This window comes from Erpetoichthys calabaricus, chromosome 6 (genome assembly GCF_900747795.2).
Source record: "Erpetoichthys calabaricus chromosome 6, fErpCal1.3, whole genome shotgun sequence".
Lineage (NCBI taxonomy): Eukaryota > Metazoa > Chordata > Cladistia > Polypteriformes > Polypteridae > Erpetoichthys > Erpetoichthys calabaricus.
The window spans coordinates 54,523,989-54,539,809 of NC_041399.2; the positions used below are offsets into that span (position 1 = coordinate 54,523,989).

A 15,821-nucleotide genomic window follows, 5' to 3' on the forward strand; every position below is an offset into this window, starting at 1 on the left:
AATGAGCCTATAAAACTCAAAGGCAATCAACCTTCACAAATGACTTTAAATTTTGTTCCTCTTTTTTGACCTGCAGTTATATGTAACATATAATGTGTTTACCTCATTTAAACTGGATGCACATGTAACTGTATAATTTTTATAAATGGAAAATATGGACATTTTAGGTTTTGTTTTTATTACTTATCAAACCATGCTACTGATCTTACTTAAAAGGTAATTCACTATAAAAACATTTGATGTACATAACAAAAATTAAAAAGCATATAAAACCACGCAAAAAACTCTGTAATCACTTATTTAAATCACCAAGTGCAGTGTTAGGCGGAGGAGTGGTAGTTAAGAAGCCTCACTTTTAGTTGTGTCAATTTAAGATTGAAAGAAAGCAGGGATACTTTAAAATATTTCAATAGATGCCACAAAAGGTGCTACAAACAACACAGTTTGAACAAGGTGTATGCCTCTTGTGGCAGATACAACATTTTTGAATGAAACTAAGCATGACCTGTGCTTGTATGAACAGGCCAGTTTGTTCCTTAAATGTGCATATTCAAAACTTTATGTCAAAAAGGTTAAAAGATGTGCAAGAGTTGTCTCCAATAACATTTTTACAGGGTTCTTGTTAAGCACCTGCACATACTTTCTTTCTTTCTTTCTTTCTTTCTTTCTTTCTTTCTTTCTTTCTTTCTTTCTTTCTTTCTTTCTTTCTTTCTTTCTTTGCCATATGCATTTCCTTTTCCCTTTGTGTCGCACAAGTGGAAAGACCATGCCCATCACAACTGGAGTTTGTTTGTGTCTGAAACAGCATTTGTCCTCAGGGATTATATTTGATGTCAGTTCGCCAAGAATATGAGCTGGGCATACTGTGTTATTGTTCTCGCTACTACTGCAAAGAAGACTTTATTGGTGAGACCAGCCAAGCTCCTGGCGGCTTTAACTACACGCCTATGTGGAAAAGATGTGCAGGGCCATCGTTACATAACTGGCCCCCACACAATGGCTTCCCCTGTTTGACAAATGGGAAACATGACGTGATTTGGACAACTATTTCAGCCAGGCTGGCAGTTTCCTTCACACAAGTGCCTACTTTGAAGTTTAATCCTTAACTGCAGAAACCGTTTAAGTAGATAATTGAAGGTCCATTGTAGTACCGTAAACTCCGGCGTTGCTGTTCATTCCACAGTGTGATTGATGAGCACAGTAAACGCCTGAGAGAGAAGCTGAGATATAAACAATCCACGCCTGTTTCTTCCTACAGTTTTTGTAATGTAATCAGCCTCTTCTTAAATGATCTTCCAACAACATCAACATATTTAAATGTGTGTTTTTAAGATTAAAGAGAAGGCATTAATTTTAGTCAGTTTAGTTTTTCCCAGTTATTAAAGTAATTTACTGAATTAGTTTGATAAAGATCATCGAATGGCAGATTGTTGGGAAAAAAAAAAAAAAAAAGTGTTTCAGTACTGTATTTGCATTTCATCCATCCATTCATTCTTGAAGTTTCATTACCTTATTAGTTCTGTTTCAGGTCACGGGAGGGGCAGCGCCTATGTAGTTAATAACACTGTTCCCACGTTTTGGTCACAGGGCACACATGCACCTAAAAATGGTTTTGATTAGAACAAGCCTAAATAGTCAGTCATTTCCTATTCACCCAGAGTCTCCAAGCAAATATCAGCCACACTACATATCTAATTCAGTATCATGCAGTCCCTCATCATTTAAATTTGTTTGATTGCTCAGACCACCAGGAACAGCTACAGAAATTAAAATAATTAGACCTCATTATTCTCCTCTACATACATACTTAGAATTTTGTATACAGAATATGGCTTTAAAGATCCACGTCCCACAAAGCAACTGAGCCCCTTACGGCAGCAATAAGGCAAAGTAAAAATCATGCCTTAGTTAATGTGTTGTTCAAAGTATTTTGCAGGGGACACCTTGAAATGTGAAGGGGCGTAGGGATGCTTCAGTTGATCAGCTGCCAATAGAAATTGGCTGATTTTCACTAAAAAAAGACCAAATTGATGATTGGTAAAAAGGCTGATCACAAACACCGTAGCCCCTGGTTTTCTTAGCTTTACAGTAATGTAGTTGCAGTGCTCCTTTGCGGTATAATGGTAGTTGAGCCAGCGCATACCTTTTTTTTCATTTTTTTCTTTTGCAATGTTAACAAAGAGCAGAAAGTGCAAGCTTGTTATATCAGTAAAAAAAGAGGTGATTGGTATATTCGCCTTTACGTTAAACAAAGTGGAGTAATAAAGTGAAAAAAAGTAATCTGAGAAGTTGTCCAATGAGACAAAAGGCAAAAAACAAAAAAGCTACTTTTAGAAATACAGACCTTTTTCACACCGGTTTTGTTGTTCAAGAAATGGTGAAAACTACTGTTTTTAATTAAGTCTTGTTTCAGATAGCTACATTACAGAGAAAAAAAACTAAACAATATGACAGCTTGTAATTATGAGAAGCATTTTATTTTCTTTTATGCCACATGTATTATGGATAAATATTTTTGTACATATTTGTTTAAGTATATATTTTAAGGAAATCTTATTTATTTTAGTATTTTATGGTCAACTGAACAATAAGCCTACATAATTTAATTTTGTTAATAAAAAATGAACTGTTAACACCTGTGGTCTATAGATTAATTATAAAAATACACTTTGATATAAGACACAAAACTTTTGTTTGTCTGGTTTTGCAGGGGATTAATATAAAATGTTTTTCAAAGGGATAAAGAAAACAAAAAAAATCAGAATCGCCTGATCAAGTAACATGAAATCTGTGATTGGTATCGACCTTAAAAACCTGATTGGCGCATCGCTAAAGGGGGCTCCCTGAAATTCTTTTATCTTGTAGACATCACTAATGGCCACTGGTAAATTAAGGAATGACAAAACATTTGAGTGAAAAATGGCATTTAGCTTTACTTTTAATGCTGTTGTAACTTCTTGAAACAAGCAAATCATTCACCACAATCTCTCCTCCTAAATCCAAATTCAGCAAGGTTGTGGTCATAAGCTAGGTTTAATTCTTTTGCAATGTCTCTTCTGGTCATGATGCTCAATTTATTTGGGGCCCCAGTGTTGAGCCTATATATCAGTACAGTCATCAGCTTAGTCAGTATTAGTGCTGTGGATCCCACGTATTTTAAAAATTAATTTTTTTAACAAGAATTCAGGGACATGTGCAGACATATTAAGGGTAAATTTTGCACAAATTTTATTCACACAAAGAACCATAGACATATGGAATAAATTACCAAGTAATATGGTAGAGTATGGTACTTCAGAGACCTTCAAGAACTTGACTCATTGTCATATTTGAAAAATGAGGTGAATAGGATTGATGAGTTTGTTGGGCTGAAAGGACTGTTCTGATCAAAATTGTTCAAATTTGCTCTTGATAGATTAGTGTAGAATTTCTTCGACCACCCCCTAGTGTCCTTGTGCCCCTGGCCCCTTTCTTTCTTGTCAAAAGTCTTTCTCAGAGAAGCATTCCCATTACCTGCTTTAAAGAAGCAACATGGCCCCATTCCTTGTAGTCTGGTACAGCATGCTGAAATTTCCTGCTAGATGTTTACTTTGAAAAAGTGTAATGGCTCAATTTCCCACAGCAGAAGACAATATCTGAACTTCTGCCGACCCTCAATAACTCCCACTACAGTATCTTTCTCTCTCTCTTTCTCTCTGTCTGTCTGTCTGTCTCACTTTCCCTGCCTCAGAATTTGCTGGATCTCATTGTCTGTTCTACAAGTGGAACATTAAGTTGTGCAGAAGCTTATCACCCAGAAAGAGGTTATACCACCCCTCATGTCGTAACCACTATCAACTGGACCTTTCTTGCTGCTAGATTGGCTACTTCCCCTGGAAGTCTATTGTGAAGTTTTAGTTTCCAAGCGTCCTTCACATTATTTTGTTACATGAAATGGAGTGACAGGCAAAAGCAACAGAATGGACCAGATGTTGAAATGTTCTAAAAATAAAAAGGTGTGAATTTCTACTCAGAAAAACTAATAATAGTCAAAACCAAACTAGCATTCAAAAGTCGTAAAGGGCTAAGCAAGAGTTCATAACCAAAAAATTAAAACTAAGAACTACCCTCCTCATAGCAATCCATTATTGTGTCCTAGCAGCTAAACACAAGATTTTGAAGCGGTGCATTTCCACAACAAATCAATATAAAAATATAACCAAGCTTAAATAAAATTCTATTAAATAAATGATGGTAGAGTTGAATTTTTTGCATTCACAAACAGAAGAAAGTGTATCAAGTCTACTAGTAAAGTTTATGAAGCTGAATAAAAATGATCCCAAAATCAACAATAACTTCACTGATTGGGCCCATGTTCTTGAAAACTTCTTACTGATCCGGCTGTCCTTTACACCACTTTTGTAAAATTAACTATGACACCCAGTTTATAAACCATGATCTCAGATCTGAATACAACAGATCAAGTTTGTTAGTGGCTGTAATGATTAAAATAAAGTAGCTTTAAATAAATATCAACCAGCTATTGAATAGCATGTATTTAATTTACAATGAGGTGGAAAACCACAAACACTTCATTTTGTCAGCAAGTCACGATTGTCTTGTGCTGTATGTTTATTTGCAAAGTTTAGTGAGATCTCCACAATATCATTTACACTTGGGCATAGTAAAGCTAACAAAACAATTGAGGCTGGTGTAGAATCGGCTAAATTAAATAGGTGTGGAGTGATTGAAATTGGCTAACATTGATAGTATTTTTAAGTGACTAATTGATCAGCTTTTTACTGGCTTATCATTTGTTTAATATGGTTTTAATATAAGAGGAAAGCACTTGGTTGTACTCCTTCTGTTGGAATTTTGAAGTTTGTCCTTAAAGAAAGGAGCGCTTTGTGGGATGTAAATGCTGTTTTCACTTTTTTACCCACTATTCTGAAAGGAAATGGCTAATTCAAGTCAGCTATGGAGGTATCGGTCAAGTTTTGTTGTTTTATTTACTGTATGGTATTGGATCACCAGTAATTCATACTGTACATTTTCTGCTTTTTCCATTATAAGGGCTGGTTGTGTCCCAGGAAATGCTGGATGCAAGCAGGAGTCAACTCTGAACTAGGGAATTGATCAAGAAATAACAAGAGTTATAGTTGAAAATAATTAAGTGGCACGGTTTTTTGGCCCACAGTGTAGTGTGTTGCTGATTAATTCAGTCAACAACAGACCAGCAGCAGTCAATCTCCCGGCTGACTGAGCACAGTGGACTGGGAGGAGTCTGCACTCTGCAGCGCACGAATGTCGGGACGGGACAGAGTTCATTGACGTCTGTGCTGTTGACAGCTTTGAACAACAACTTGAAATTGCAATGCGTCAGTCTGTTGCATCTGCATTATCTGTGCTAAGAAACTTGCCATCACAGAATGATGACAAGAAACTGGATGCATCAGTAAAAGCTGAAACAACGGTGTTTCAGAGCAACGGCAAGTGCGGACATTGTTTAGAACAAGTGTATCAGTATCTGATGACTGTGCTGCCTACTTCAGTGGAGGCAGAGCGTGCTTTCTCAGCGGCTGGCGTACTCTGCACAAAGGCGCGCTCTCGCCTGGATGACCGCACGCTCGACACGTTGTGCTTTGTACGCTCTTATTACCGCAACTAACTAGATACATGTACTTATATGACAGCATGAACTGCTTGTAGTTAAGGTTAGTCTTTTATTGGTGTCAACATATTGCAGTAGTTTTATTAAAAAATAAGTGTTGCTCGTTCTAAAACCATTCACATGTGAGATGCCCATGAACTATGTCATTCCTGGGAGACCGGGATTCCCGGGAATGACATGTGGGATTCCCGAATTCCCGGGAAAGGATAAACCTGTCCGGGAATGGATTCCCTACTCTGACCTTAACTTCATTCTAACACAGGACACATACGGGCACACCTTGTGCCAGTTTAGAGGCACCACTTACTTATCTCTGGCATTTGGTGGAACACGAGGGTACGCAGACAAAACCCATTCAGACAAGAAGGAAACTAACAAATGCCATATAGCCAGGAAGCCAGGACTCAAGCTGGAGTCTGAATCTGTGAGGCAGCAGTGCTAACCACTGTACCATCTTCAAAGTAATGATGATGAAAGAGCTGATCTGCTTGCTCATTTGAAAATAAATGGAAATATGACTGAATATTTCTATGTCAATGTTTATTCTTGAAGTGGCACTGTTAGTTCCTCCCCACTATAACTTAAAACACATAATTCAGCAGTAAACAAGATGCCATAGTCTAAGGTTCGATAATTTACTTTCTTTGTAGAATATTTCATCAGCTGGGTACAAGATAGTGATTTTTTTGCTATTAATAAAAAAAAAAAAAAAAAAAAAAAAACAAGTAACATTTTTTAAATCAGCTGAAGTGTTATGGAGTCATGGTTATCTTTGAACTCTCAACATGCGATAAACACAGGAAATGATCGGTTTCCTGAAAATTCCAAGGGAAGGCTCAGGAGGGCTGCATGCATTTAATCATCCACTGCTTTTCAACACCTTTATCTTTTTCAGACATTGAAGAATTATTTTTGGTTTAATTTCCATGTGCTCTTAAATACCTATAGTTACCTGGACATGCAGTTGACTGGCTCTGTTATCAGACATGTGGTTTTTGTAGGGATTAACAGCAATCCTCTTCTTGGCACCAGTGAATGACCTGCTTTTACAAATGTCAAGGTGAAAGTGGAAGGGAGACTTCATTAACACATACTGGATCTGCATCCATAGTTAGGCTAGGTACTATTCAGTCTCTACCATTTCATATCAAACTTGTTCTTTTTTTTCTGTAATGTAAGTGACCAGATTTCCCCATTGTATATACTTCTTGATGGTTTCATACACTTTATTATTCATGCAGCCAGTGTAACACAATCCTTGGTTACTTACATAAAGTCATTGGATTTGCATTATATGATGAACAACAGAGGTAATATGTCTTTACCAGAACCACGATGAAGTGACCTTAAGGAATTTTTCCCTACAAATTAATATTTTCTCTTCTTTTTTTGTTACCTAAAATGACATGGTCAGCAGATGTTAGCACAGCTGCCTCACAACTCCAAAGTGAATCCTGGTATTAACCCTGTCTGTGTGTGGGATTTATATGTTCTCTTGTGTCTGTCTGGGTTTTTCTTTGACAATTCTGGTTTCCTCCCACATCCCAGGCACCTGATTATTCAGAGACTCTAAAACAGCAAGACATTTTCAGATTATCAAATAAATCTCTGATATACCAGAGCAGAAAAAAATGCCCATTTTTGATAACCATAACTTGCACATCAAAGGGACAACACACATTAGCAAAGAAAAGGTAAAGGCAGAAAGAGGTGCCATGGTTAGTGCTGCTGCCTAACAAGTCCAGTGTTTGCACTCTGATTCCAGATGTTACATGACTGGAACTTGCATGTTCTCCCATGTTTTATTTACCTTATGAATCCTGGTTTTCCCAAAGGCAATATTTTAAAATAATGAGGAGCTAATTTCAAAATATTTTGAAATAAAACAAAATGGACCAGACACTCGCTGTACATCTTAGGATGCCTCAAATGCAATTAGAGCCTTCTTATGTACAATTCAATATCTTGAAATAACTTTCGTTGGATGTAAAGTAGTTTGCATGGTAAGTTTGGTTCAATCTTGGATGCTTGTGACTATTTTGGGGTGATCTTTATATTGATGTGTTGATGACATCAAAAGCAGTGAGGCCTTGGTGCTTCACGAGAAATTCCCATAGAAATGGATGATGCAATACCCACAAATTAGAGGCGCCATCCCTAAAACAAAATAGCATCAGAAAAGATGGTAAAAATATTAAACTTATAAACCAAAGCTCTAAAAATTCTTATTGAAGAATTGCATTCTTTGGGTGATAAACCCTGAAAAGCAACATCAGGATTTGTATTCAAGCTCAGATCATAATAGTTTTGAAGTTAATTTGAGATATCTTGACTCACACATAAAGTTATGATATTTTGAAATTCAATTAAGATATCTTAAACTGCATTTTAGATATTATCACATTGACTTGTGTTTTATATGTCTTAAATATATTTTACATATCTTAAAACACATTTCCAGACATCTTAAAACTGGTTTCTGATCCTTTTGAGATACTGTATCTTAAAATGTATTTCAAGAAATCTTGAGTTTTATTTAAAAATCTGTCTTAAAAAATTGTAATTGTACTGAGCCCTGTATCATCCAAGAGTGATGTCAGCGCTTATTAAGCAGACATTTCACATTCAAAAAAGCAGCTCAGTTCCAGCAGCAGGAGAGCCAATAAAAGAGGTGTGTCACAGTCACATGACCTCCATTCTAGTGCGGCTGAGCCAGCTGTCCTTCAAAGGAGTGAGTTACCTAAAAGAACAATGAAATGAGCAACAGTCCACCTAATCAGCACTGTCAAGCAGAGTGCATTGTTGTAATATTTTTGAAAAGACTGAATGTTTCAAAATATCTGAATACCATTTTTAGATAGCTGAAATACAGTTAAAGATATCTCAAATACACTTCCAGATATCTAAAAATAGCTTTCTGTCAATTTTCAGATACAGATTTCACTCTATCTCCAGATGCATTTAGAAAAATCTTAAAATAGACAGGGAGGGAAGGGAGGGAGAGGACATTTTACAAAAAATGTACAGATATCTGAAAATGTATTTTAGCTATCTGGAGATGCATTTGGGATATCTCAGAATGCATTGGCGATATCTTAAAATGTAAAGGAATTTATGCTGAAATATCTTGAAATGTGTTTAAGATATCTGAAAAGGTGAAGTGCATTTTAAGACGTCGGAAACTCATTTTGAGATGTCTGTATATGTTAAGTTGACTTACTAAGAGGTATCTCAAAGTGATCAGGATAGATAGATGACAGTACTTCTAGATCAACTGGAAGTTACAAAGAGTACGGATTGTGAATCTCATCAGCTCCTCCTGGTGCACCCCACGGAACCTAACAGGGCTGACCCATTGACTACAGGTCCCAGCATGCCCTGTGGGTGTTCTGTGTGGGAATCCTAACCCATGGAGACTGCCATCTAGTGTATTGGGGGAAAAAATATTAATCAGTGCTCGTTTGCACTGGCCTCCCGGCCGGGTAGGGATCCTTGTTCTGTCCTGGCTTCATTACAACATACAAAAAGGAAGTTGTATGCAGTAATTATTGTAGGTATAATTATGTAGTACCTCTACTCCCTTGTGCTTGCTTTTTTATCTTGTTCTGTTGCTTTAATAGATAAAGATCTATCTATCTATCTATCTATCTATCTATCTATCTATCTATCTATCTATCTATCTATCTATCTATCTATCTATCTATCTATCTAATCTATCTATTAAAGCAACAGAACAAGATAAAAAAGCAAGCACAAGGGAGTAGAGGTACTACATAATTATACCTACAATGATTACTAATATACAAATATTACTATCCTAAATTCTTTGTCAGTACAACAGCAGCTATCCTGTAGGAGAGAAGCTAAGCAGATCCAACATATTTAATGCAATGAAGCATCTCCAAAAGTTGCCTAAACACAAGTAAGTTGAATGAAGCTCGATGGGTAAAGGGAGATCATTCCACAGCTTTGGAGCAAGAATGGAGAACGTACTACACCTTTGTGAAACCTACAGCTGAAAAACGCACTTAAGACATCAAAACATAAGAATAATACTTTTTAATACAACATTTGTGCACATGTTTGAAGTTCATACTTTGTCACAAGTTTTACTAGACTAGACAATTCTAGGCTTACTTGTGATATAAAGTAAGAAAATAACAAAAGTAGTTGTAATGATCTTAAATAAATAAGCTTCAGCACCCTGCAATGCAAAAACTGAATTAAGAGGCATCACTTAGTGATTGGATGATTGTCCTAAAAGTCACTTCAGCTTTTACTAAAATGGGCATTCTATGAAGGGTGATGTCAAAGCAACTTGAACTAGAAATTTAATTTGATTTTAAACAGCTATAGAAAAATAGGAAAAATCAACCAGCTGCAGTGTCAACATGGACTTGAAAAAATTTGTGTGGATTTGCAGTAATGAAAAACATTCCCTCGGAGAGAGTTGTGTGGAGGTTTAAGTCATTATAGTTGCACTTCTTTCATTAACATTTGAATTGAATTGAGGCTATAAAAAAGAAACTAAAAACTTAATAACTAGAGCAAAAAGTGAATGAAAATTTCATAAGGTATTAGAAAAACTGTAATATTTTGAATTTTGGGTGAACTGCTATTAATGCGAATTTACTGTAATCATTCAGGTCACATAAGATTAAAACAGGGTTTATTGTTGTAGTCCATTTCGTATAGTGGGTAACTTTCTCTTTAATGAGTGTGTGCTTGTTTTGACATGTTACTAAATAAAAAGCCAGGCTTTAGTTTAATCTTGATTGCCTCATGAATATCTCTAAATGCTTGCCTTGTTTCAGGACCTTGAGATGAATGCTGTTAGGGGAGCACAGTCCCAACAAAACAGAATGATCGGCTTAAGCACTTTAGCAAAGGGTACTGAGTGATGTTGTGCAGGTATTTTGAAATTGTCCTTTTTAGAATTGAAATTCCAGTCAGTTTCTGGTGTTTCTGAAAACACAGAAGAAGAAGAAAAGATCAAACAGCATAAAATGGAACATAAATTGGTGATGATTGTTAGGCTTTACAAGGCCAGCGGAATACAAAGATGTAGAATGCCTTGATGGTGTAATGAGGTGTTACTTAACTGACCTTGCACCTTGTTTGAAGGTTTATAACATTGTGTAAAAATAGTGTCACCAATTTTAGAGGCTTTTCTTCTATTGTTCAAAAAGTACACACTAGACCCCCCTGCTGGCCTTAGTGAGCTAAGGCAGTTGGGAGTTTGAAGAAGCTTATAATCTTCTTATTCCAAGGTTTATTGTGACAACTGACTTTGTAGCCTTCCAGGGGGGTTTGTGGGTTGTGGGGCTTATAATTTGTGTTTTTTTTTTGTTTAGATATTTACATTAATTATTAAGCTTAACAAGCTGGAATTTAAGCCAGAATGTTATATTAGTGACATAGGTCTGGGAGAGGAATAAGTGTCAATCTTGTTAGTGACATGGTGGATTGTGCATTTTAAAGTTGACGCTATCACTAGTGGGTGGATTCCTAAAAAGAAATATTCTTTACCAAGTTGCAACTTCACATTGACCCTGTTTGTGTGTATGTGTGTGTATGCCTTGTAATGGACTGCTGTTCCAACCACAGCTTTGCATCTGATGCTGCCAGTTTAGGCTTTGACATCCTGTGATCCTGTAATGAAAAGACACATAACATACTCAGACCAGCTTAATACAATTCTGGATCCTGTTATCACTAACTATAAGTCAGGAACCAGATGTGGACAGTGTGTCAGTCCATCACAGGGTCCACTTTCAAACACAGCCACACTGACATGGGACCAGTTTAGAGTCACCAGTGAAAAGTACCTGCACAGTTTTGAGAAGTGGGAGGAAAGTCAGAAAACCTGGACAACAACCTACAAAAACACAGAGAGAACACACAAACTCCTCTCTTCTAGTAAGATCAGCTGCTTCTTGTTATATCTTAAGTTAGACACAAGGTAAAACTGTGCACGCATGAGCACTACATTTGTAGAGTGTTAACAGACCCATCGGTCCATTAATTATCCACACGAAAACCCTTAAACAAGAAATGAATGGCAAAATTGTAGTCACATGTACTTCTTTAACTCAGGTTAAATTTAGCATAAAGAAGATGTGTGAACTGCTCCTTAGACTCTACGTGTGTGTGCACCTTAATTGATTGGTACCTTATCCAGTGCTCATTCCTAACACTTAGGGTCTGGAATCCTGAAATACTGTAATTGGATAAGTAGAAAATGAGGAGTAAATAGTTAGATATTTTGGGTAAGTGTGTTGGAGGGAGTATGGTTCAAAGCAGAGTTGTCGTTATGCTTTGTTTTGTATTTGAGAAGCAACTGGTTATAGTGACTGCAGTGAATGTCATTATATAAAAATAAAAACTGATCACCTTGTGTTCTTGGGTCTGTGCTCAGGAAAGGACTGGCATCTCCAGGTTTTTTTTTACATTGCTTGCTGCCTTTTGGGCCCATTATCATTTTATTTTTTGCTGAAAACATGTTTAAGCTACTTAGTTTTTAGGCCACACGAGCCTTGACCTTCAAGGAAAACACAAACAATGAATCCATTATCAGCAAGAATCAATTGATGTGTTCCAGATAAAGAGGTTAGAATCAATGAATGGAGGGATGATGCCTGTCTGACACTCCCTTACCACAAATATCCATTGCTCTGATTAAACCACCTCTTTTTTTACTCTGGCAATTTGTAGTTATATCTGTAGGCTTACTGTAATGCTGGCTGCGGGAAGTGTTCAGGTTTTCAATGGTCTGTGAAGGAGAAAGCAGATGGAATACAAATTCAGAATGGTGATCAACTGGCAAGAGTTTATTTGCAGTCACTTCACAGACAGACCTTTTACTACTGAACTAAAGTGAAGAAAACTAAAGTACTTTTCACCTTTATTTTTCAGTGTTTGAAGTTTTTTGAATAACATTTGAAAAAATGTGTTTTCCGTTTTAGATTCAAAATGAAAGACCTCATGTCGGAAAGACACATTTTTTATGATGTAGCTCATTGCTCCCCAGAGGTGTGTACAGATTTCCCAAATTTTGCAGACACTGTTTTAACTAAGACTTTAAAATATGGATTTTGGAGAGTTAACTGAAACATTAACAAAATTTCAATTCCTCATGTCCATTATGAAACCTGCAGAGTGAGAAACAAAAAGCCAACAGCACTCATTTTATTAGGACATTCGAAACAGATCAGTAGTCTGGAGACTTTACCATATTGCATAGGAAATGTAAAGGCTGCATTTGAATCACTTTTAAAAAAGTAAAAAATTATTTTATAGCTTAACATGAAACCAGAAAAGTGTCAATTTACAAAGGCTAATGGACGTGCTTCCTCAGTTCCATTTTATTCTTTAATAGTGATACTATAATATTATAGCAGCTAATTAAGGAGATTTGTACTTTTATTGCTTTTGTTTTTGTGGTAAAAGTTTCTTTTGGCACAGTTTCTGTTTTCAGGCCCTGATTCTAACTTTATCTGATTTCTTTCCAAACAGGCATTTCTTCATCGACTGAACCAGTATGCTGCTTCTAAAATGGACAAAAATGTGACAGAGGAAACTGTTAAGGTCAGTATTGACATAAGTCAGTGTATTTATTATGTTTATCATTTCTAAAATTAAAGCAAATCTAGAAGCTTTCATTTTTTTCCTTGGTTATTATTTTTTTTATTAATTCCTTAATATTAAAATAGCATGCCAGTATCTCAATCTTTAGCATTGTTGCCTCAAAGAAAGGTTGGCTTTCTTTTCTTTTTCTTTTGTTTCAGATCTCTTAGTTACTTCATGTTTTCTTAACCAGCAAACATTAGACTTACTTCCTACAGGGCCACCATTTTTGATCCAAACAATTTCTTAATTAGAAGCAAATTCTTTCTATTAATGAAGTATGAGCCACAGCATGAAGTTATGGGAAAGAGTAGTGGAAGCTAGGTTAAGAAGGGAGGTGATGATTAGTGAGCAGCAGTGTGGTTTCATGCCAAGAAAGAGCACCACAAATGCAATGTTTGCTCTGAGGATGTTGATGGAGAAGTTTAGAGAAAGCCAGAAGGAGTTTCATTGCGTCTTTGTGGACCTGGAGAAAGCATATGATAGGGTGCCTCGAGAGGAGCTGTGGTATTGTATGAGGAAGTCGGGAGTGGCAGAGAAGTATGTAAGAATTGTACAGGATATGTACAAGGGAAGTGTTACAGTGGTGTAGTGCTTGGTGACTGATGCTTTCAAGGTGGAGGTGGGATTACATCAGGGATCGGCTCTGAGCCCTTTCTTATTTGTAATGGTGATGGACAGGTTGACAGACAAGATTAGACAGGAGTCCCCGTGGACTATGATGTTTGCTGATGACATTGTGATCTTAAGCGATAATAGGGAGCAGGTTGAGGAGACCCTGGTGAGGCGGAGATATGCTCTAGAGAGGAGAGGAATGAAGTTCAGTAGGAACAAGACAGAATACATGTATGTAAATAAGAGGATGATCAGTGGAAAGGTGAGGATGCTGGGAGTAGAGTTGTCGAAGGTGGATGAGTTTAAATACTTGGGATCAACAGGGCAGAGTAATGAGGATTGTGGAAGAGAGGTGAAAAAGAGAGTGCAGGCAGGGTGGAATGGGTGGAGAAGAGTGTCAGGAGTAGTTTGTGACAGACAGGTATCAGCAAGAGTGAAAGGGAAAGTCTACAAGATGGTAGTGAGACCAGCTATGTTATATGGGTTGGAGACGGTGGCACTGACCAGAAAACAGGAGACAGAGCTGGAGGTGGTAGAGTTAAAAATGCTAAGATTTGCATTGGGCATGACGAGGATGGATAGGATTAGAAATGAGTACATTAGAGGGTCAGCTCAAGTTGGATGGTTGGGAGACAGTCAGAGAGGCGAGATTACGTTGGTTTGGAGAGATGCTGTGTATATTGGGAGAATGATGCTAAGGATAGAGCAGCCAGGTGAGAGGAAAAGAGGAAGGCCTAAGAGAAGGTATATGGATGTGGCGAGAGAAGACATGCAGGTGATGGGTGTGACAGAGCAAGATGCAGAGGACAGGAAGATATGGAAAAAGATGATCCAATGTGGCAACCCCTAACGGGAGCAGCCAAAAGAAGAAGAAGAAGAAGAATGCTATATAATTCTGTGACTTCTCAGTGCTCTCATTTAGCCACACCAGATATTCCCCAAACTGTTGATTTTCTTTTTTCTGAAAACACTATCAAAATGTTTGCTTTAACAACAGCAGATCAGTATTTCCAAATCCTTCTTTTTAAAAATTTTATTACAACCATTATTGTATGATGGACAAAAAAAATCAAGTTATCTGGTCAGAACTTTTGATTCATTGGTCATTTTTCCCTTTCATTCATTAAATATACCACTTCTATTCTGTACTTCCATGCAGCATTCGTGTAATGTCAGCCCTCCTCTACACATAATATAAAAATTTCTCTCCTACTTAATCTAATACAGGGTCACTGAGAAAATGCAGATTTCACGCAAATAAAGACTGAGCATAGAATTCAAACCCAAGAGACTACATTTCAAAATTATCCACAAATAAACCTGCATACACACAGTACACACACATACACACAGACTTTTGCTTGCACGTTATTTGCACATCTCTTTCATAACTGCAGAATTCTGCAACTGTTTATCATGTATGTTGTTTAACTTATGTTATTTGTAAGTGATGCTGTTTTATGTTACAAGCAGCTCCAAAACTGCCAAGCTAAGTTCATGTACATCAAGTACTGGCAAATATAAATGAGACTCAGATTCTGATTCTCATTCCATGTTGGTTTTTTTTTCATTTCATTATTGTTTGAGCAAAAGAAATATGTTCCACCTGCAGAAGTTATTGGTTGCTAAATAAGAAAGAGGTTATGAAAACTTGCAGCCAATGTGACCCTCAGGTGCCAAGTTTGGCATTCCAGATCTAAATGTCTTAAATGGGCTACTTGGTAACACAATGATGGTGTCTGTTGGTGTCCTAATGACTCAAAAAAAGTGGCTGGTATACTTAGGTAGCTTTTAATCTGAATAACATCTTCATGATCTTTTAAAAAAATAAAAAAAAAGACGGCTCTGAAAATCTGCAATAGAAACGCGCCTCATTTGGCCAGTAAAAGGACTGGCTATATGCCAACCAAAAGGCACCAGGGAGGGCATA

General features: G+C 36.9%; 1 protein-coding gene across 1 annotated transcript in view; it reads left to right on the forward strand.

The window, feature by feature from the left end:
* prex2 (phosphatidylinositol-3,4,5-trisphosphate-dependent Rac exchange factor 2) overlaps positions 1 to 15,821 on the forward strand; it is a 547,559-nt gene that overhangs the window by 105,578 nt on the left and 426,160 nt on the right. The window contains 1 exon segment of the mRNA XM_028803602.2: positions 13,166 to 13,237. Coding sequence (XP_028659435.2) covers positions 13,166 to 13,237 — 72 coding nt within the window.